This window comes from Apostichopus japonicus, chromosome 16 (assembly GCF_037975245.1).
Source record: "Apostichopus japonicus isolate 1M-3 chromosome 16, ASM3797524v1, whole genome shotgun sequence".
Taxonomy (NCBI): Eukaryota; Metazoa; Echinodermata; class Holothuroidea; order Aspidochirotida; family Stichopodidae; genus Apostichopus; species Apostichopus japonicus.
Genome location: NC_092576.1, coordinates 18880580 through 18902489, shown reverse-complemented (window position 1 = coordinate 18902489; position 21910 = coordinate 18880580). Strand labels below are relative to the sequence as shown.

The 21910-nt window shown below is 34.8% G+C and overlaps 2 protein-coding genes and 1 long non-coding RNA gene across 7 annotated transcripts in view; 2 read left to right on the top strand and 1 right to left on the bottom strand.

Annotated features, from left to right (window-relative positions):
* LOC139982753 (uncharacterized) overlaps positions 1-6982 on the top strand; it is a 162779-nt gene extending 155797 nt beyond the window's left edge. For 2 of the 3 annotated variants that reach the window (XM_071995838.1, XM_071995837.1), the window contains 4 exons: positions 1555-1649; positions 3277-3333; positions 5478-5620; positions 6956-6982. In XM_071995838.1, coding sequence (XP_071851939.1) covers positions 1555-1649; positions 3277-3333; positions 5478-5620; positions 6956-6971 — 311 coding nt within the window. In that variant the 3' untranslated portion in view covers positions 6972-6982. The remainder of the gene's footprint in view (positions 1-1554; positions 1650-3276; positions 3334-5477; positions 5621-6955) is intronic. The other variant, XM_071995839.1, reaches the window with a different exon arrangement.
* LOC139982741 (uncharacterized) overlaps positions 1-21910 on the bottom strand; it is an 88624-nt gene that overhangs the window by 35174 nt on the left and 31540 nt on the right. For all 3 annotated transcript variants that reach the window (XM_071995816.1, XM_071995815.1, XM_071995814.1), the window contains exons 10-13: positions 21131-21348; positions 16413-16489; positions 14841-14932; positions 12548-12667 (exon numbers count right to left, since the gene is read on the bottom strand). In XM_071995816.1, coding sequence (XP_071851917.1) covers positions 12548-12667; positions 14841-14932; positions 16413-16489; positions 21131-21348 — 507 coding nt within the window. The remainder of the gene's footprint in view (positions 1-12547; positions 12668-14840; positions 14933-16412; positions 16490-21130; positions 21349-21910) is intronic.
* LOC139982761 (uncharacterized) lies at positions 7084-12377 on the top strand. Its single transcript, XR_011798331.1, has 3 exons — positions 7084-7995; positions 8273-8431; positions 9089-12377. It is a non-coding gene; the product is annotated as an uncharacterized lncRNA (long non-coding RNA).

Here is a 21910-nt window from a genome sequence, read left to right as displayed (position 1 = left end):
ATCAGACCAATTTTTCTATTGTCACTGTCTCGAGGTTGAGGTTAATATGATGTAATTTATGACAAGGTTCACCCATCCCATCATATTCAATAGTTGTCATAGTTGTCATTGATAATGAGGTATTGAGTATTGCACTATGACAAGCAACAGTTTACGATTCTATCACAGAAGATCAAACAACACAATATGACAAGTTCTTTTAGGATTCTGCATGTTATGTCATCTGAAATCCTTAACACATATTGTATTTTTTTATGTTCTTCACATTATTTTCTAATTCAGTTATTATGTTATATGTGTGTGTTTGGGAAAGGGGAGGGGTTTCTGGTTAATGTCTACTGGCAAAGATAGAAATGAAGTTACTGGGACAGTTGTTAAAGCAAAGACAGCATTTGTTTATTAGAGCAGCCTCTGCTTCTCACTGATATACCGATTGTTTGACAAAAGCAATCCAGACCAGTAATTATGCCTAAAACTTTGCTTAGCTTCAATGTAACAAAATTAGAAATTTGTCGTTAAAACAAAGATAAACAACTTCATTACCTAGCTGCACCAATCACATAAAAAGTACTAAACTAGAAAGTGTGCTGATCAATTTAGCCTAATCCAAAGGATTGCAAACATGATACCAAGTTTAGCGTATTGTTTTGGTTATGGATTAATTTTCGAAAATTATTCAACTTGAAAATCAAGAACTCCGTACAATAAAATGAACAAATTTGCAATTATTGCGTTATTTCAGTAACACAAAGTCTTTCTAGCATTAGGTTAAATATCTGTGAGAAATGGAATAACTGTTGAGTAAATTAACAAGGCAAACACTATAACAAGGGTTTTAGGTTTTGATGATAATTGCAACCTTTGCATTCATGAGAGCGTGGATGTGCGTGTATGTACGTGTGAGTGCGTTTATGACGCCCAGCTTGTAAACACTATATCTCAAGAAGGGAAAGTTAGGCCAATTTTATTTTTAGTGTGTAGAAGTACCACATTAAGTACAAGAAGCCTATTTTTTTTTTAGTGGAGGTCAAGGGTCATTTGGGGTCACCAGGAATGAAATTGTGGAAACTTTGTCAACATGATAGCTCAAGAAAAGAAAGTCACACCAACTTCATATTAAGTGTGTAGTAATACCACATTTAGTACAAGAATCCAATTGTTTTTGGTTGAGGGCAAAGGTCATTTGGGGTCCCCAGGGGACAAATTGTGAAAACCTTGTATACATGAAGTCCCAATATTGGAAACTTAGCAGATCTCATATTTGGTATGAAGGTGTGAAACATTGAGTTAGAAAGAAGCCTATGGATTTTGATTGAAGTCAAAGGTCATATGTAGACACCAGGTGGAATCATTAAAGCCTTGTAAACATAGAACACCCTCAATGTACATAACGTCAGATTCATGAAGAAAACTGCTCATGTTACATCATCGATACTACAATGCATTTTTGCATTCTGGTTATTGTTTACATTAAGACTTATATATTTCTGATATTCTCAATATAGAATTAGTGACAACTGATTCTTATTGCATTTTTCTTTTTCTCCTCATTAGGTGAAAGTGGATTAATCCATCTTGAGATGATCTTTGGGGGTCACATGATGCAGATCTTGCACAGAAATGTTTGCAATATGCTGATAATGGTAATGGCAAGTGTATACTTAGTGTATAGCAGATCTGTTTAGCTGGGTTGTAGTTATAATTAGCTTGAGTCTGGGTAGAAAGTGATTTTTTACTGCCTAATCCTGGTGGAACAGTAATTATTTTGAAACTTGCTTGATCAACAAACTCTCTAAGGGCCGAAGGGAAGGTAAAGGCCTCCATCTACCATACATACACCATATAAGGCACTGCATGACATACATTGTATTGCTCATCAATGTGTAAATGTACACAACGAGACCTATGTATATGTTTAATAAACACGGTTTATTTTTGGTTTTGTGTATGCTTCATAAATTGAAGAACAAAATATTCAGATGAATTGATCCCCTTTCAATTTGTCAGTGTGTTTTAGTGTTGGGTGGCAGGTGATGGTTGTCATCGGTCTTTACAGCGCGGATACACTCCTCTCTATTGTCAGCCTCCCACAAAAAAATAGGCAGTAAAATGTATAACAGGTTCTTAAACAATACATTTAGTTAATAAGTGAATGTTTCATAACAACTATATAGAGTCACTTGAAACAAAACAAGACTCATACCCACACTAAGTTAAAACACTTCTAAAGTCTAGTTTATATTATGAGGAGGATTATCCTTATTGGTATATGTAATTTACAAACTAAGGTATGAATTGTCAAAAGTAGTTAAACTTGACCAAACCTATAGTACATAGTAAGGCTTCCTTTGACCCAGTAGTTACCTTAGATATACCTTCCAACCTGAGTTATCATCAACTTTAATATCCTCAAGTTATGTTATTTGAATAGGGTTAGTTTTCTTGACGGTAGCCTGCAAACTCATCCCAGTAATAGGAGTAGGTACTTGAGATTATTTCCATTTGATAAAAACCCAACATTAGTCAAAGCTAAGGCATTTATAAATAATTTAATATGTGACATCATTCTGTTTCAATGGAGACATGTATTAAGTGAGTATGTTAAAATATATAACGTAAGATTGTATAACACCCTGCACAACTGCCTCAGCCTGTGAGTTATGTATTTAGTTTGATAAAATGTAAAGTAATTAACAACAGCCATGTCTCCTTTAACATCCTAACCTTCCCTGCCCTCTCCATCTCAGCGCATTAGGAAAACTGATGTCAAATGTTAATGCGCAGATAATCTAATATCTTAAATCTTTTGAGCTATAAACACAGGGATTGCAAATCAAATTAACTTTTGTTTTTCTCAGAAACTCATGGGAGGCAACATGAAGTTAGTACTACTAGTGATGTAATAACTAGTTGTGTAGAATACCTCAGGTGCAAAACATGCCCCAAGTGGCTCTATCATGAAAGCAAAGTTATAAATATGATTAAAACTGAAGAAGTAAACAATATTTTTGTTGTCATGATAATACAGCTGTATAAATATTCATATATCCTAATTATTTGAGACAAAATGAAAGACATTGATAGCATGATGTCAGCACTATTTCAATGGTCCTAGCTGAATACTAGCCTCACGTACATGCCATAATATATACTTTGACTAAAGGCACTTTTCTTTACAGTGGTACAACAATGATTACAGACCACTTGAGTTTTCACCTTGATAAATCTAGTGAATGGAAAATTTTATTATTTTGGTATTTTCTTGTTGACCTCCAGGTGGTACATCTTTCAACATTGCATTGGGAGTTCTTTCAGAACTTGTTCTTCGAGGAGGTGAACAAGAAAATGTTTAAACGGGCAAATATGACATAACTTCCTTTGTGGATGAGAGTCTGGGTGAGTGTCTTTACAAATTAAATTATAAACATTCAGGTTGTGAAATGGTTGAGCTGCATACCTTTGGTCAAGGTAATAAAGCTGTACTAAGTAATGTATCTTTTAGTGTATTTATGTTGCACAAATACATGCATATTAGACCACCAGACCCAAACAAGAATACAAACTAAGGAATGATTTTTCACAAATAGTTCAACTTAACCAAACCTATAGTACATAGTAAGGTATCCATTGACCTAGTAAACTTGAGTTATCATTAACTTTAATATCCCGATACTACATTATGCTAGTTGAATAGTTTTAGTTTTTTTTAGGTAGCCTGTAAACTCCTCCCAGTAGTAGGAGTACCTACTTGAGAATATTTCCTTTTGATATAAACTCAAGTGTTGTCAAGGCTAAGACATTTATAAATAATTGAATATGAGACATACTTCTCCATCATTATGTTTCAATGGAGACATGTATTAAATAAGTTTGTTGATGTGTATAATGTAAGTGTGTATAACACCCTGCACAACTGCATCAGCATGTGAGCAAGTGATTTTGGTACTATGATCACACTGTCTGAAGCCTGTGTGCTTGAACTAGCTATATGGTACATATGTTACAATTAAGTCTTGTTTAAGGAAATGTAAAATGACTAACAATTTCTCATTTTTCATCCTAACTGTTCCTACCTTACTCCTCTCAGAACATCCAAAACCCAAGAAAAGTGATGTCAAATTTAAATCTGAAGATAATCTAGTCTTTATGCAAATTGCCAATGAGATACATACTAAGGGATTACAAATGGAATCTCTTTGGTTTGTTTACTTAAATGTGTGCATATGTTGTTTACAGTCAGTAATGCAAGACATGTACCTTCTCAATTTCATTCTTAGCCATTGTTCAATAATGTGAACGCTTCTCGCAATATGTTCTGTCTAAGATGTACATTATTTGCCCTTCAGTTATAGTACTGGCCATTTAAGAGATAGTTTCCAGCAAACACAGAGCACCTGTGATTTTCTATATTTACTTTCTGTTGTATACTATTAAAGATAGCTCACAACTTGTGTAGAAAATTGTCAATTATTTTGTTGTGGGGGGTTGGGGTGGGGGGTTAACAACCCTTGAGAGGTAGCACGGAGTTGATGATCAGTTAGCACTAATGGTGTTATAAATAACTAATTGTGTTGATTACATCAGATGCAAAACATATCTCAAAGCAGCTTTATTTTGTTGAAAGCATTTACTAAGTCTCTCCTTGTTGCCAAATATGGAATTGATAGTATCCTCTCATGTTAGATTGAAGACTTAAAGAAACTTGAACAGTCTGGTATTGAACTGTTCCGTGATGACTACAAGGGAAAAGTATGGCCTTTTATGTTTCAAGTTATAGGTGACAACTGAGGTCTTTACCAGATGCTTGGATTTACTGGGAGCTTCAGTACAATATATTGCTGTAATTTTTACAAAGTAATGAAAGAAACAATGAGGAAAAGTACCGTAGAAGATAGATTCATTCTACAAACAAAGGGAAACTTTGAACAAGACCTCCTCTGCGTTCACAAACAGGTGTAAAATTATCTTCAATACTGAATGAGCTTGCCAGTTACAATGACACTAACAATCAAGCCCCTAATTTGATGAATGATATTTTAAGTTTTCAACCATTTGAAATCAAACTAATTGTGAATGCCTTTCTTAAACAAGGTCTTTCTACTGTTGAAGAGTTTAAAAATCGACTTTTCATCCTTCAACTATGGCCATGCTGACGAAAAGAACAAACCAAGTAATATTTCATCCACAGCTCTCATAAATCCACAAGGCTCAATTGGTAAAAGAAACTGCTTAGGTTAAGTGTTTAGCTATGTATGTACCGTTCATCACTGATTTTATTACTTCTTGATATCAACATAATTGTGACTGCACCGACGATCACCATTGCAGGAAAGTATTATTTACTTTAACATATTATATGGGCATGCCCTTTGTCATAATGTGTCCTTTAGTTTTATAGACTATGAAATGCTACCAATAAGAATTTTACCTAATGCCACTCTCTAAATTGAACACATGGTGCATAAATTTTATTGCAGGATGCAAGGAGAATTCTAGCAGAGACCCGTACTGGAAGAAATGTGATGAGGTTCGCTGAAGCAAATGATTTCTTTACTAAAAGGGGGAGACATAACGTTGTGTACATCTTGGTTGGACACCTGATCACTCACCATGAACAAAAGTAAGTAATTAGTTTGTTGGTGTTGTGAATATTTACCTTCATTATCTCAGTGGCATAGCCAGATGAGAGGGACTGGGGGTCCACTGCCCACCAAAACAGAATTTTTTGGGGGTCTAAAAATAGGGACCAAAAATCTAAAGCAAATGAAAAGACAACCTGGAACAGATTGAGAAAAAAAAATTGTTACACTGTGACTAGCTGTTTGCTTTTATATCAAATTGTATTGGCTTTAAGTGCTGTGCAATTAATGAAGTTGTGAATTCACTGCCTGTATAGCCTATATAGTAGTGTTTACTTGCAACTCTATGTACTTCCTGGGTTATGCTGATGATATTAATTGAAGGGTGGATGTTGATATGTTAACACTTTGTTACATCTTCAAGAAGAGCTTGTACACCACTGATATCACTTTTATGTTTGAATAAATTACCCTATTAACTTTAGAAGCTCATCAATGAAATTAGCTGAAGTGGACTAGCACACAGACCATTGGGTCATTCCTAAAAATTGGCTAAACATAATTAAATGAAGAAAAACTAGCTGCAAATTACATTGGCTTTGGTAAGAGTACTACATAGCTGGTATGGTTTTAATACGATGGTAAAGAAATGCCTTTAAGACAATTATTATGGTTTGTAAGGCGATTTATTAACAATAAACAATCGGGAACAGACAAAGAAAATGACTTCATCATTGATTTTACTTTAAAGGATCATTCCAGACATGAACGTGACAGTACATAAGTTAAAGGTGAATACTGAAGAGAAATGGCGCAGTAAATGCACTCACATTTCCTCATTATATTGATCTATTAAACATCAAACCAAAAGGTCTGCTTAAATAATTATTTATCTTGCAATAGTTTGCTATGCACATAAACATCGATGTAGAAAGTAACTGGTTTAAACTCAGCACACAATGGAGTTTTTAATAGACACTTCAGTAGGAGACATATGGATAGCTGATTTGGTAGGAAACTTCCCAGAAAAAGTATGTAGAATGTTTCTTACAAGTTAGTACCATCCTTTAATATCAGATGACATCTGATTTGAACACCTCAAACACTTACGGCAAAAGTGAAAGAAAACAGTTATTACAGTCCTACATATGCAATTGACATTTGATTTACCAAATACAGTCTTTTTCACGTCATGAGCACCGTTCAGTTCAATTAGTCTACAAATATAGGGCAGTGGCTGTATGAGATGCATCATTCAAAGAGCTTTCTCTGGATTATGAAAAATTGTGAAAGGTGACATGTTCTTCTGTATGTGCATACTTATACTATTCAGTAACTTCATATACAGATGCAGTCACCTTTGCTTGATCCAACAGGAACCCTACTACATGAAAGTATGCAAAGGCAGACGAGCAACAGGCTACCTGTAGGAGCATCTGAGATACATTAAGAATAACATGTTTGACAAGAGTGGAGGGTCAGAAGGTATGTGCTCACCAGTGAATGGTTGCTTGCCTTAGACAGCAGAGTCAATTTCTACACAATTAATTGACATGTCCACATCAGATTTGCTGTTTTACACCTTCAACGTACTGTTTGTATCCCATTATTTCAGGGTTAAAAATAATTAGCAATTTCTCTAATTTTTCTAACATACATTCTACAAGAGATTTCCGATACTTATTAAGAAAACTGCTGAAGATCTTGTTCTGCTATTCATCTACTTCAAGGCAGGTAATCAAATAGAGATGTTTGACTCTGGTTATCAATAACCACAATGACTAAAGAATAGCCACAGTGACTGACTGTAGCTTTGGCCTGATGGTCTTATACCCCCTTCATAGCCCATTATACCAAAATATCATAGTGACCAAGTCAGATGAAGAACTATTCAATATAATGCATTGACAAATGAGTGTAAGTTGTTAATGAAACTGAGTTTGCAAAACATTGGCATTGCGTTTCTAGTTTCATAAATTAGAGTAATGAAGATATATAATGTGATAAAGCTAGTGCATAACATTAGTGCATTCTGTTTTAATAAATACACGGATTGCATTCCCGCTGATTTCTATTTTGCCTGAATTGATTAAAAGTTTTACAACTCATTCTAATAATATATAAGTATTAGGAAGAAGCAATTCCACAAACAATGATGAAACAATTGTCCAAGTTAATTTTGTTTAGATGGAAAGAGTGAACCCTCCCTCTTTTCTTTTGCTGTTTACATTAAAGATAAAAGTGAGCAGTTGACTCAGATCAACCCAGAGGAGAGTTGACGATCGATCTGAAGGTAAAGTTGAGTGGCTGACGAGCAACTCATGACATGACGATGCTGTGATGGAGTACATGGAGGCAACTTTTGATTACAGAAGAGAGTGGATCAGAGTTTCCCAGACTACTTGATCCGTCAAAGGTGAGATAATGATGCATAATTTCCTATTTTCTTTTGTGCAAGAATACTTGTTATTTATCATATGCTTGTAAGTTAACTATGTATTATTATGTGATTATGTTTGCAAATACTTCTATTAAACATGCGCAATAAGAAGAAAATTATGGATTGTAGTTATTGTGATGGACAATTTGAGGTATTGCATCTTTATCAGCTATACGTATGTGTTTTATTTCATTGTAATGTATTGCGCGGCTAATTTCAACATTATAGTTGGTTCATCTTATTCCTCCCACAGCTGGAACAGGAATTTTAATAGATGTATTCTCCATATACAGGTAATCTTTTAGAGAATTGGAAGAGCTTCAGTGAAACCATAAACCAGAATGGTATCGAAATATGTCATACTTGGAAAGAAATTTCAGCCTTCATACAGCAGAGGATATCTTACTAATTGGTAAGTTAATTGTTGTTAAATTGTTGTGCAGGAAAAATATTTGAACCTGCTACATGTATGTACTGGTTGTAATTAAAAGCATTGTACTGATGAGCCAACATTTACACTACATAATGCTACAATATATGGTGACACTTTGTGTTTTGAACCAAATATATCCTTGTGCATCACCACTTATATGTTAACCAAGGAAAGACGATATCAAGGTCCATCTAGGCCTTCCAGCTATTAGCATTTATTGTAAAATGTACTTATGGTAACTTTTAATTGCATTTAGTTTTGCATGTACTTGGTGTTGACTAGCCATGTTGGTATCAGAATGAAATCACTATATATGAGTTCAATGTTATAAACCTTGATGTACACAAAACCGACATTAGTACTTTCAGTAGATTTATCAGCTATTCTGAATTCAAGCACCATCATTCTTTGCCTTACTTAAAGAATTGTTTTTACAAAACAAAACATTTTGCCCAAGGATTCTAACAATGTAATATTAAGCTAGCTGATTTAAGTAAACTGATGATGGGCAAGTAATATTTGCATAAGATTAAGATTTGCATTTTCTGGCATGTAATGTGGAGTTGTATGTGAATGCCATGCTGATGAATCTGTCAACTGTTGTTACCATTAACTCAACATGTTTTATTCTTACAGGTGAACAAGATGCTCTGGCACCCTTTGTTCTAACACTGGTGTTAGACAATCGCAGCAAGGGCAAAACAGAGGAAGAGGCATCACAAATAATTCTTTATCGTCTTTCATAGACACAAAAGTGTTAATTGTTTGATTAATTTAAGCTCTGTTTATATAAAGTGAAAAGCACACACATTATGTTTACTATATACTGTGTGTAACATTTTCCTTAAAGCTTCCATTGTGTGGGTTGGTTTGAGTCAACAGTCAGTTTAAGGAATATTACATTTTTTCTTTATAATAAGCAGCAATTAGTGCCATCTTCATGTCCTTACAAAAGCTACTTTATTGATAAGGTTCATAACAGTATAATTAGTAAGCAGTTGAAAATGTTATGTACCATAAAAAGATCTTGCTAATATTCTATTTCATTTCTAAATATATATATTTAATAGGAAAAGTCAGTTATAGTGCAGGTTAAGTTAACATTGCTGAAAGTTATGCCTTTTTTGGTTTCGATGATCATGGTAAACTTTGCATTAATGATGGCGTATGTGTGTGGTTGGGCCCATGTGTGTTCGTTTGTGACACCCGGTTTGTTAACACGATACCTAAAGAAGGGAGGTCTGACCAATTTCATATTTGGTGTATAGCATTACCACATTAAGTTCAAGTAGCCAATTGTTTTGTGGAGGTCAAAGGTCATTGGGCATTATCAGAGGTCAAATTGTAAAAACCTTGTAAACACGATATCTCAAGATGGGAATAATGGGCAGACCTCATACATAATGTGCAGAATAACCAAATTAAGTACAAGAATCCTATTCTTTTTGCTGGAGGTTAATTTGGGGTCATTAGGTGTCAAATTTTGGAAATCTTGTAATCATGCTATCTCAATATTAGAAGCTTGGGAAGATCTCATACTTGGTATGAATGTGTATAACATTTAGTACAAAAAGCCTATTGTTCAAAGTGGATGTCAAATGCCATTTGGTGTCACCAGGGGTCAAATTTGAAAACCTTTCAAACATGATATCTTAAGAATGGAAGCTTGGGCAGCCCTCATATTTGGTGTGTAGAAGTACCACTTAAAGTACAAGAGCCTTTCTTGTTTGGTGGAGGTCAAATATCATGTGGATCTTCAGAGGTCAAATTTTGAAAGCCTTGTAAACATGATATCTCAATATCGGAAACTTGGGCATATCTTATACTTGGCATGAAGGTGTATAACATTGACTAAAAGAAGCCTATTGATTTCAGTGAAGGTCAAAGGTCATTTAAAGTCAGTCAACAAATGCCAAGTATTTACTTCACTCCCCTCTTACCTGTCTCTCTACACTAACGCACCCTCTAAACATAAACTTGCAAGGGAGAGCTTGGACAGATTAAGTGTATTTAAATGAGCAAATATTTCCCTTCATGTGTCATTTTGTGTTAGCAGGCCGTTTGAGCAATCTGTATGGAGTAAATATAATGAAGGTAAACAAACAATTTCTTTTTATTTCCAAAATTACACTTAATTAACGTAGACTTCCTCGTTAGCGTCGTAAACTTTCAAATGCTATGATGTATTTTCCCTGTGTTTTAAATGTACATGCTAGGTTAGTTATGTTTATGTATTTGTACCATTTCACAAAATACAAAGTTTGATTACTATTTTAAATGTGTGTATAGTTACGACATGGTTTGGATCGTTTGGTCATAAAACCTGATTGTGGAACAAGTTAAACCTAATGACATGGCAATTAGGACTTCCTTGACATACATAAATTTACATGGTATAAACTGCACCACAAATGCAAATGTACATTAGAACTTGTAAATATTTGTATATACATATATATATTTATTAAACATATGTGCACAATTACACATATACTTATATATGTGTAGTATTTTATTTTAAGAAAAAGGACGTGGAGGAAGGAATAGCTACATAAGATGAATTACATATCGTTGAATTGGTGAAGTTTGAGTGTGGCGTTTCAGTGAAAAATCAAAATAACGTAATCATGTTAAATCTTTTTAAATTGCATGGGAGTGAATTCCAGAGGATCACAAAACGATAACGAAGATTTTTTAAGCAAGAACCGTAATTATGAAAGTCTCAATTATAAGTAAAAAACTACTCAAAGCTTTTCGTTAAAGGCCATGATGAAATGTGTACAAAAAAATTCCAACTTGGTAACTATAAAGATCTAAAATAATTAAAACGTTCGAATCTTTAAACAGAAGACTGCTATGAGATAGTATGGGACATATTAGATATTTCTGATAATATTTTGCTGTAAGAGTTGATGATTATAATGATTATTTAAGAGAGTCTTTTGAGCATTCCCCAAAGTAATAAGCTATAATTAGGATGAGGAAGAATTAAAGCATAAATCATTATGAACACAGTTTTGGAGAGAAAGTTCTTTACTTTGTAGATAACTTCATTAACACGGAATATTGTTTTGTAAATACGTGAAACATGCTCTTTCCAATTTAGTATGTTAGCAATTACAATTCCCAGGAATGTTGTGGATGATGACAGTTACGACTGTACAGTTCAGCCCTAGGGCAATTCCTGTATACAATGACGTCATATACGATGACACAAATACATTACATAATGTTTTAAAACCTGATTCTGGAAGTAATGAATTTTCTGAATGTTTTATCAGACATATGTCGTAAATATGAAGGATTCAAAGTAGAATAAAAAGTTCTCCCAACTTGTAATTACTATTTATAGTAACCTACTACAATTAAGTTTATACCAAAGATGCTTTCCATTGGTATATGAGTAAGAAAAAAACAACCGGTGAAATTATAGAAATTATGAAGGGGAGGATTAAATGGTAAAACAGAACTTTCCACTTCCCGTTAATGCATTGTATTTTACTGCAATGTTGCAATAATTAAAAGTGACCCTAGGGATAACTAGTTATTAACAGCTGATATACCTAGGGTACATATGTACATATATACCTACAGCTGAGATACCGTCACTTGATGATGTTAATCATGGATAACTCTACCTCTTTATGACAATAAAACCTCATTTCATTCTTCTTTTAGGTCTATGATCATTATACAGTAACTTGAATACCCTATTAGACACATCATTATTATTACCACGAGGCCACAGTTGCAAAAATAATGACTGTGTCTGCTGGTCTATTGCTTCCGAAATCAAGTTTATTTATGTCGCCTATCGGGTTCTTTCCTGTCTTTATTAAAGTATATATGTTATCTCTATATTGAGTTTATGAGTGCCGTGGCTTTTATCAAAATAATATACAAGTCAAATAAACAATCATGATAAGGTCCTTTATCGTTATGTGTAAATCCAAGAACTCGGTATATTATTCACCTAACATTGTTAAGTTTAAATCTAATTCCAATTTGAAGCAAACATACGATTGGTTAAAAAAAATATGGAAAACATAAATGACGTAGTTTTATGCCTGATGTGTTAATGTAGGAGTGACTTACGTTGTGGCTTGCTGCAAGTTCTAGGTGAACTATGGTATACATCTGGAGTTGTTCACTATCAGATTCCTGTAGATACACTTTTTCGGAACACAACTGTGACAGACTCGTTTCATCTTTAACCTAGGAATGCAAGTACGAAACGAATGTAATCAATCACTGGATAATATAGAGAAATTAATGTTTTTAATGCGGAATTTATCTATCCGACCGTCAGTTACTAACGTATGATGCTCTTGCTTATGTACCCTTTATCACGACAACACTTTAGAATCATCATAACATGCTAAAAATAGGTGTCATAGACAGGAACGTAGCTAGACTTGTTGTTTTACCGGAGTAAATTGCTTTTCTATGGAAGAAGGATGGGTGAAGACGGGACATGTTTTCTAAAAATGACCAATTTTTCTGACAATTCTGTTGTCAATGTTTGGGAACCCCCATCCCTAACTGCGTTACCACGCATCTGGTCACTGATTACCCCAAAAAATATGACATGAAATTTACCTTAAACAATAAATGTTAGCATCAAAAATAAAATATTAAAATTGAAATAAGTGAGTGTTTTCAACCATTGTGCAATACATTTAAACAGTTACCCAAACGATGTGTAATTTTTATTTAGAAAAATGTAATCTACGTATAACTGTTGGCAATTGCAATTCTTTAGTTGTCGTGGTTTTACTTGTTTTGGGCATAACTTTGACAAACGTTGGTTGAATACATAAGAACCGAGGGGTGCATATATGACTGAACATAGGATGAAACTGAAGGACTCCTCAAGCGCCTTGGCGCAAATACTTTATCGGGTAGGGTCCAGGGGTCGCCTTAGAGCCAATGGTAGGGTCTAGCCCCGACGGGTGCCCATGTAGTAGAATCACGTCTAGAAAACTTCAAGTTTGCTCCTGCTTGGTCCCATATTTGACATGTCAGTCATCAATATATATGAACAAAAGTCACATCTGACAAGTGATTAGACTATCATAAAGATTGTATAGGGGACTATGCCTCATTATTCTTAGTTAAAACATCGGAGCACTGATATAGGAGCTAAAAATGAAACTGATAGACGTATATAAAACATATGTACGTCATAAATGTAGTCAGGAACCGTATAGTTTCACATTAGTTCATGCAGGTTCAATCTAAGTATATTCATGGAATCAAAGCGAAATCACGGTCATCGCATCTGCGATTGTGCATATACATGATGAGAGGTTAGAGTTAACCATGTGTTATTTTTGAACGCTATTCCTACAACGCGTTCCTAGCATCTAGAGGTTGCAGACTCCTGTCTAATGAAATCAAAATAAATGATATCATTTTGCTAAAACTAGCTGGAATGGCGCATATTGTCCCTGCATTTACATTATCGTACGCCTACTTTCATTTAGGAAGTGGACATTTTACAGTGCAGCATCCCCCTCCCTTACGCAGGCTACTACCCTGTATTTGCCATCAACTTAATCACAGCACAATTTTTCAGTTCCTTTCATGAGATATACGAGTCAGTCGCTAAACTGGGGTGGGTGACGGTGAGGGGGCATTTTGATATGTTGTACCCCACCATTCATATCCCCTGCCCCTCATGACTCACACCCCTGTAGGTACCAGGTGTTGGGAAAGATATCTGTGCATCGTTTTAACAGTACCTTTTTTATGATTTACAAAAAAATAACAGTTTCATTAATTCCATTAACATCTGTGATTAATAAACAACGTGGTGAATAATTGAACTCGATTGAATAATTTGCAAACATATACACGCATCCATGCTCGTGCTTCGCTTAGCAAAAGCTCGTCAAGAATCGTAGAAAGTCATATTCCAAAGTCAATATTTGTCATATAATAAATCACAGTGAAATTGGTCAATCTCATGACGTAACATTGATATATATTATTGTTCATCCAATAATGTATATGTATATTTTAATCAACGAATATATGTGATAAACCTTTGAAATAGACAATTTTAACCTTACGTTAGAGGCCAAGAGAATAATATAAATGTTGTCTATACACTTTATATTTGTTTGTAGCAATCCATGGAAATAGTATTTGTTTTAAATATCCTCGTTTTTGGTTTGGAGAGGGGAGGGGGGGGGGGGTATTTGGATTTTTTTTTATCATATTGTTTATTCTCATTTCGTTATGAAAGTGTAAAATCTTAACTTTGGTCAAGTTTTACCTGATTTCACTTAATATTTATACATATCATGTACGAGCACAAATCTATTATTTCTGTGTTAAAACTATACAAGTTAGAATCTTGTAAACTTCTTCCGTAGGGACTTACGGTAAACACCAAGGAGTCTTGGGAGCTGCCGAGCTTCCACGTGCCTTCTGAGATATCTAAACGCAATTCATGCTTCACTGGTTGCCAAAGGACTGGAAAAGACGCAAACCATATCAAGTTAACGGCATAAAATATCCCCATCACTGTCGTTGTTATTATGGAATGTTAATTTTTTTTTTAGAATGTTTAAGATTTGATTAGCAAATTTTCAAAGGAAAATCTAGTTAACTTGCCTGCATAGCTTAAAGCTATTTTAAATAATGTATTCAAAGTAAATGTCTACTTCTATTCTTATTTCTGCTGATTGGCCTATCTTGATCAAGAATTAAATGGAAACAAATGTATTTTCATGAGCATGTAATACTTAGTAATAACTTTCTTAATAATTAAAGTTTGGCCAATTATCATATGTTGTTAGTTGTACTTAAATACATTATAGACAATAAGGAAACGGCTGCACGTGCTAAATGTGTGTGTTTAAGTTGATTATTCTTCTTTTCTTGTAAATCACAGTCGTAAGGATTTTGGGGTGATAGGCTATATATTTTTTTTTAGAATGTTTAAGATTTGATTAGCAAATTTTCAAAGGAAAATCTAGTTAACTTGCCTGAATAGCTTAAAGCTATTTTAAATAATGTATTCAAAGTAAATGTCTACTTCTATTCTTAATTCTGCTGATTAGCCTATCTTGATCAAGAATTAAATGGAAACAAATGTATTTTAACGAGCATGTAATACTTAGTAATAACTTTCTTAATAATTAAAGTTTGGCCAATTATCATATGTTGTTAGTTGTACTTAAATACATTATAGACAATAAGGAAACGGCTGCACGTGCTAAATGTGTGTGTTTAAGTTGATTATTCTTCTTTTCTTGTAAATCACAGTCGTAAGGATTTTGGGGTGATAGGCTATAGAAGTCAACATAATAAACACTGCTACATGGAAATCCACGTCAGTCTATTGTTACTAACTCGAGATATGCCTATATATTTCATTAAATGTAACCTATGTTGAATGGATAAGTCTTTATGCATGATATTAAAAATATGTGCCAAAAGTAAGTGCTCTGGAAAATGGTCTCCAAAAGCTTACTAAGGCTATCACAATCTTCTTGATAATTATTCCTTAAAATCTGATATACAGGATCAGCTTGAAATTAGAAATAAAGTCATTTACTACGTTATTGTCAGATTAAGTAACACCGAATCAAAGAAAAAGAAAATGAACCCATGAATTGACGATACGGAATGCTGTACTGACTTGTTTTGAATATGTTCAAAATTTTTAACATTAAACAACTCTAGCCACCAGAAAAGGATATTGGTATTACATTGTAAAATAGCGCAACGATTCTCAAGCCAGTTTGTAATTAAACGTTACGTCAAATTAAACTTAGAGGTAAATTGTTCTTTGTGGGAAGAAATCTCCTTCATATGCTCATTACGATGAAATCAAATCATTAAAGGCAGATGGATGAAGGTTACTTGTTTTATGTCCATCACTGAATAGGAAATGATAACTAAATAATATGATTTACTTCCGCATAAACTGCCTTACATGCTGATTTACCTTTAATATCTCTTGACTTCATGCCTTTAGGAAGTGCCTCCAATGAGAAGGAGAGAGGCAACGTGCAATCTGCGAACCTTTTGAGTAGAAATGAAGATATTAGTTTAGCTATCAAACAGAAGAAAAATAAGTGTTTCAATGTTATCAAAACACCATAAGTCTTCAAATTAATTGGGAATCACGGACACTCCGTTTTGTAAGACACAAGGTTACATTAGCCTATTATATTAGAATATGCGTCACTTGACTGTTTTACAGGGTAATATATGTTATATAAGGGAATTATACATTGCGCCATGAGCAAAGCGTTGAGGTACAATTATAAATTGATCTCAACCTTATACTTATGACATATGTCCTTACATGTTATTGTTAATGTTGTCCTGTGTTACCCGCTAACGCGCGTTGAATACACAGAAACACCTTTATCTGCTTATATCGTAAGTCCCATGCATTTTGACCTACAGAAAAATGACGATAAACTTTCAACGAGTTTAAAAATAAAACTATACACGTTTTTCCAAGTTCATTATTGAACTGTTGTTCAGATGATAACATACTAGTCACCTATGATAATAACAAGTATAATTTATAAAAAAAAGGATATTGCGATCACCTTTACATAAATAAATAAATAAATTGATCTCAACCTTATACTTATGACATATGTCCTTACATGTTATTGTTAATGTTGTCCTGTGTTACCCGCTAACGCACGTTGAATACACAGAAACACCTTTATCTGCTTATATCGTAAGTCCCATGCATTTTGACCTACAGAAAAATGACGATAAACTTTCAACGAGGTTAAAAATAAAACTATACACGTTTTTCCAAGTTCATTATTGAACTGTTGTTCAGATGATAACATACTAGTCACCTATGATAATAACAAGTATAATTTATAAAAAAAAAAAGGATATTGCGATCACCTTTACATATATGTAACTGCGTTTGTTAATTTTTTAATAAAATGCCTGTTTAAATATAAACCAAACCTACTGTATTTAATGGAAAGCTAATGTATGTCGGTTGCGTTTCAGGGTGGCCGTTATCAATTACTTTCGTTCAAACTTGCAATAGATGGAAGCGACGATGCTGCTCGCGGGGTAATATTTCCAAAGAGTGACTAAGCTAATAACCACCCAGTTTGCTTATTGCTCAAAGAAATTCAACAAAACACGAACGAAATAACTCTACATTTGAGAGAGAAAGGTTATCCTTACTTTCGGCATGACGTATATTTAAAGACCAACTATGGGGACTTTTCGATGAACATAAAATCCCACCATTTTGCATGTATGTAATCCAATTACATTGCTGTAATTAACTTTACCAATTTCGGACGTTAAATACGTGAAAAATGGAAAGAAAAGTCAGCTTTCTTGGAAACCTATTTCAGACATTCCTGAAACATTCCTAAGACATCAGGTGACCATGTGACGTCAACGTTTGTATACCTCACTCACAACTATACTTTTAGTGTGTAAAGTTGTATACTTGAGCTGCCAAAAACATCAACGATATTACTCCTTTTTCTCAAAAATGCCACAATTCATCAACAAAGGCATCAGCTTTTTTAGGTTTCCGAGTAGAAGAACAGACGTAAAACGCCGTAGACTTTGGATAAATTTTGTGAGATCCACACGTAAAGATTTTTCAGCACCCGGAGTATCTCATGCCGAATACGTTAAATTATGCTCAGTGCACTTCAAAGAGAGCGATTGGGATCCTCAATAATTGCTACGCAAGAAGTTGGCCAAGGCTGGACGTAATATTAAACCAAAATTGAATGTAGGAGCATTCCCCTCTTTGAAGCCGCAAAGAGAGTCACCCTATAAGAAGAGACGTCTCCTGTCCATCAGACGACAACGTTCCAAGGTAGGCATCAATCTCAGCCTTCCAACCAGTAGGCTAGCCTAGGGTCAGCAGTGAATATGCTAAAGCGATGTGTAATACCCTACATGCAAATGCATGATGCAACAAATTTTCCACGAAAGCGCTAGCGGAGACTAAAACTTAAGTAAGGGTACACGTAAATCGCGAAACCTGTCAAAAATGTTTAATATTAACCTAGCAATCCTGGGCATTGTATTGTAAACATTAATATGGCATAGCCTAAGCCTAGCTAATACTTATAGCTAGTATAGCGTGAAGGCGCTCATACAGTGATGTAGGATAAACCAACTGTGGTATCATGGCTATAGCCTACTGCAAGCTAGGCCTTAGAACAGTGTTCCTCAACCATAATTAGGCCTAGGTATGTATATGTGGTTTCTCTCGTGGAGTGCAGTTTTTGCTGTAAGGTGCTTTAGCAAGGTAGATGTGAGGGCTGTATTTTCAATCTTTGTTGTGGTGAACTTTGATTCAAAGATTTAGTGCGAACGATGTATTTTTAATAAGAAAAACATAGCCTAACTACATAACCAAGAGAAGACCCTACCGGGGTTTCCGACATGATCATCTGCTTGGGTTCTCACTCGGTTTGACAAATATGTAGTCAAGTTTCCAATTATTGTGTATTAAACTAGTTATACGCGATAAACATTTATCAACAAAATGAAAAATGCTAACCAGAGGTTATCAAGATGAAATTTAAGTTTACAAAGTTTAATCTCGAGAGCATATTCGAATTGTTTTTGCTAATGCTATTTAAATAGTTGTTTTAGCTTCGTTAATGTCAATTATTGTACACAACTATGTTGATGTACACAGTTAAGTCAGTATAGCAGAGTTAAAATTAAGACAATGTTAAAGTAGTATGATGACTTTTAGTAAAAAATATGTAAGAAAGTTCCCATTGCATTCAAAATTTCTTGTTTTAAGATAAATTTGTATAATTCCCGAGTTCCCTAGAAATTCTCATAATGAGCTCGCGTTGTAATTAATCTTTAGAGTGAATCATAAGTTTGTGGACCTTTCCCAACACTTGACATGACAATCAACACTTTAATTTGCTCTAACAATTCCTCTTTCATTCGCCATGCAGATGCTTTGAAAAACACTTTACTGCCAGGGGCAATAGTGACAGAAGGGTACGTGAAGCCATTCAGAGAGTCCGCTCCCTTTCCAGATCATCTACTTTGGCAGTAAAGAACAAAAAGGGACGAAACTGCGACAACAAGCTCCCCTGGTTGTTACTTTCCACCCAAATCTTCCTCCTCTTCAGCTAATCACCTCTAACAACCACAACATTATCCTCACTTCAGATAGACTCCAACGAGCCGTCCCTGACAAACCCCTCATCGCCTACTTGTGCGTGCTGCTGTTCCACCTCTAACTTCTAGCCCTACACCCTTTCAGCATGGTACTTTCAAATGTGATCGTACTTCGAGATGCATCATCTGCAGCCACCACATTGTTGAATCCAACTTTATCACCAGCCACAACATGCTACTCACACACAAGACTAAGGGTCACACCACTTGCACAACCACTAATGTCATCTGATCTCTTGTAGAGTTTGCGGCATCCAGTATGTTGGCGAACCCAAAAGACCACTCAAAAAGCGATTCAATTGTCACAGATCCACAGTAAACACCATGAAGACTGAGACCCCAGTTGGAGAACACTTTTACCTTCCCAACCATACCATTAACGACATGTCCCTACAGGGGATTGAATCCTTAGGTAGCCGTCCTGACCTAGTACGAATCAGCAGAGAGAGGTTATGGATGCAACACCTTCGCACCATTCAACCTCATGGGCTTAACATTCAGGAAGGACATGACTAACTTTTATTCTGTCCCCCTCCTTCTTCACTTGTCCCCCCTCCCATCACTCCTCTTCTCATAACTCTCTTCTACCTTTTTTTCTCCACACCTTTCTGTATTTGTCCTTCTCCAGTTTATTCCCTACCCCCTTCCCATCATCCTCTCTTTGTCCCTCCACTGTTTATCTTCTACCTCTCCTTTTCCCATGTTGGTTTCTTTCTTTCTTATTTCAATCCATTGTCTACTAATCCCCTTACATCTATCTCTTCGTGTTCAACATGTTCATTAACCTGTATTTACTCCGTGCGTGTTTTTGTTTGTTCTGTTACTGTTACTTGTCATTTAGCCCTTGCAGAAGATCCTGCTAGGATCGAAACGTCAGGCCAAGTTACTTTTACACACTTTACATAAGTGACTAACTTCTGTGAAGTTGCATGAAACATACAGTACGCGTGTTTCTATTTTTAAAAATCGTTCAACTAGAGTATGCCATGAACAGCCGAACAGTCGATACTCGGTATGCAAGGCGCTACTCGAAGGTCTACCGACCAACCCCTACCCTGGTACTAAGTAAGTTCATGTTAATTAAGCAATATATCGTATCATGCATCTTAGCTAAATTTAAGTTTCAAAATAATTACAGCAATATATTTTACACTAAACAATAATTATTGTTCATCTTGTTAAAAAAAGATCATTGAACGAGAATTAGAGTTTCTAAGACGTCGCGTATATAAATCAAAACGAACAGTCTAATGTTAACCAAAGCCACAGTACACGGGGCGAACAAGAATTATATAACTCGAAAATTACTTTCGACTTTTTTTAAGTAGATATAACAAAGATAAATTGAAACTTAATTTGTGTATTACTGACTTTATAGTAAAAACTGTTAACAAATCTACTGAAAGCTATACTATCGCCATTATGTTGTTTTAGGTTTATTTTGTTGTCAGTTTCGAACATTCAGACCTGGGAAAACGTATCCTATTACATTACACTCACGACAAGTCCTTTAAATGTTCAGAACGTAGCCCATAGCGGAATATCTTCGTAACGTCTTCCTCTGTTAGTATCCTAGGCTTCATATTTACTTGCTCTGTCTCTATGTGTATTTTCTCTACCGTCAATAATTGAGTCAACCTGAGTCCAGAGTGAAGGATAATCACATCTCCCTCACACTCCTTGAAAGATTTGTTAAGGCATACACTGGTGATGGGAATCTAACGGAGAACAAAACACATATTTTATCACCATTAATGAAGTTAGTGTAAGCATTGAGTGAAAGTATGCGTGCAGAGCCTTTCAAGAGTGCCAGCAAAATAAATTGTTCCGAACAAATCAATCATAATCTTTATTATTTCTTAGACAATTTGAACAGCGAAACAAACAACAGTGAATATAATTTCAGTGTAACGATTATGGCAGAAAATCAAAGTTGATTAAATGATTTTGCATTGAATGCACATATCTGTTAGAGAAATGGTGGGAACTTCGTCCTAAAGGTGTACAGACAGCTATGAAAAATATTGTCTTAATCACTCTAATAGGCATTAGAAATTATGAAAATAGCTGCCACTCCCCTCAAAGGTATTAATCATTTTACAAGTCTTTTCTCAAGTTTAGTTTCATTTATGCACATTGATGATGCACGGGAGTAACTGCCTCCTTTTCTGTTGTGTTTGTTATTTTGTTTTCATAATCTTCGTTGCAAGGATGATGAACACAGGTTTGTGGCCAAATGCGATTTTTTTTTTGAATTTTTATATTGTCTTCTTTGAAAAG